The following is a 1808-nucleotide window of genomic DNA, read 5'->3' as shown; positions in this document are numbered from 1 at the left end:
AGCAATACGGGTTCAGACTCTCTTTAGGACATCAAACTACTGGAGAATCTTCTCTCTAGTCCAGCTGAACCCAGACTGCCTTTAAAGCCAGTCTGGGTTCAGCTATTACATTACCAGTGACTTTGTCAAATAACCTCCCCCTTCTGCTCAAAGCTGGAGGTTTTGGCACCTTCACTTGATAAGAGTCTGGACAGGGTATCTGTGTTCCCATGCAACTTTCCTGGCCTATGCTCAACATGTAAAGAGAAATCGTGTAGGCCTATGCTCAAGATGTAAAGTGAAATCTTGTAGGTCTAAACCATCTAATTATCCGAGCATTTTTACCCTTCTTTTCCCTCAACCACCTCAGAGGGACATGGTCGGACACCAGCTTTAAACCTACAGCCTAGCAGGTAATATCTCAGGGTATCTATGGCCCGATTTATGGCTAAGCACTCCTTCTCGATGATGGCATAGTTTCTCTCACATGAAGAGAGCTTCCAACTCAGATACAGGATGGGATGCTCCTCCCCATTCACTACCTGAGACAGCACAGCTCCCAAGCCGATACATCTGTCTGGACCACGCACTCCTTGCTGAAGTCTGGTGCGATCAGAATCGGATGTTTACAGAGAGCCTGCTTCAGTTCCTGGAAAGCCATATCAGTCTCAGAAAACCATTTAATCAGCAACGATCTTGTGCCTTGAAGGAGGTCCGTCAATGGCACAGCAATCTTGGTGAACCTTGAGATATACCGCTGGTTGTAACCCACAATTTCAAGAAACTCCCTCACTTGCTTCTTGGAAAGCGGTTGTGGCCATTTCTGGATTGCCTCAATCTTGTTCATCTGGGGCTTGATTTCACCCCTCCCGACAACATAGCCTAGATATTTAACCTTTTCCTTCCCTATGGCACATTTTTTGGGGTTTATGGTGAACCCCGTATTCCTCAACGTATCCAGGACTACCTGTACAATTGGTAGATGATTACCCCAGTCAGGGATGAAGACCACAATGTCATCTTGGCAGGCTGTCGTATACTTCTCATGCGGACCCAAGACCCGATCCATTGCCTCTAGAAGGTTGCTGGGGCCCCTTGCAGTCCGAAGGGTATTCTGGTGTTATGAATGAGTCACCGTAGGAGGCAAAAACAGAAATACTAGCTAAGTCCAGAAAACCAGAGAAGTTGGCAGCTATCGGATTGCAGACCCCTGAACCTATCAACAACAACTAGCAGTAGCCGTGGGGGGTTCGAACAGTGCACTAGACCCCTCGATCACAGCCGGAGAACTAAATAGCCTAAAGACAGAAAGGGAAATCTAAACTGCCCCAGAGCAGACCCCAAAGCAATAGGCAGCCCCCAACATATAATGACGGTGAAGCAAGATGAAAAAACACTAACACAGATAGAAAGATAGGCTGAGCAAATGATGGGGCCCAAGCTAACTAAATAGGACAGGATAGAAAAGCTGCTGTCTGCAATCCACACAAAAACCCTATCAAAACATGAGCCAACAGACTGATAGGGAAAAAAAAGCCCTGAAGACGCTAGGCTTCAAAAAGACTATATCAGTACTCAGGTATTTTCTGAAGACAGACCAAAAAGGAATTCAGCTCACCCCAGCAGGGAATGGCAGAAATCCAGAAAAACAATGCAAAACAAAACCAAAACACAAATGCAAAAAGCAGAGCAGAAAACTTAGCTTTTGAGGAGCAGGAATCAGACTGGTCTCCTAGAATCCCTCACAGAAATCACCAGCAAGGCAGAAGGGCGTCGGCTGCCTTATATCCAGTCAGCAATTCCCTTCACCCAGTCATCATCATCCTGCT

General features: G+C 46.4%; 1 protein-coding gene across 1 annotated transcript; it reads right to left on the bottom strand.

Annotated features, from left to right (window-relative positions):
* Positions 1-517: 517 nt before the first annotated feature.
* On the bottom strand, positions 518-1048 carry LOC141087854 (uncharacterized). Its single transcript, XM_073573678.1, has one exon. The coding sequence runs from the start codon at positions 1046-1048 to the stop codon at positions 518-520; it is 531 nt and encodes a 176-aa protein (XP_073429779.1).
* Between the last annotated feature and the right edge of the window lie 760 nt (positions 1049-1808).

Source organism: Dendrobates tinctorius, unplaced genomic scaffold (assembly GCF_039654945.1).
Source record: "Dendrobates tinctorius isolate UK_male_01 unplaced genomic scaffold, ASM3965494v1 ptg000036l, whole genome shotgun sequence".
Lineage (NCBI taxonomy): Eukaryota > Metazoa > Chordata > Amphibia > Anura > Dendrobatidae > Dendrobates > Dendrobates tinctorius.
This window is presented reverse-complemented; position numbering and strand designations above follow the sequence as displayed.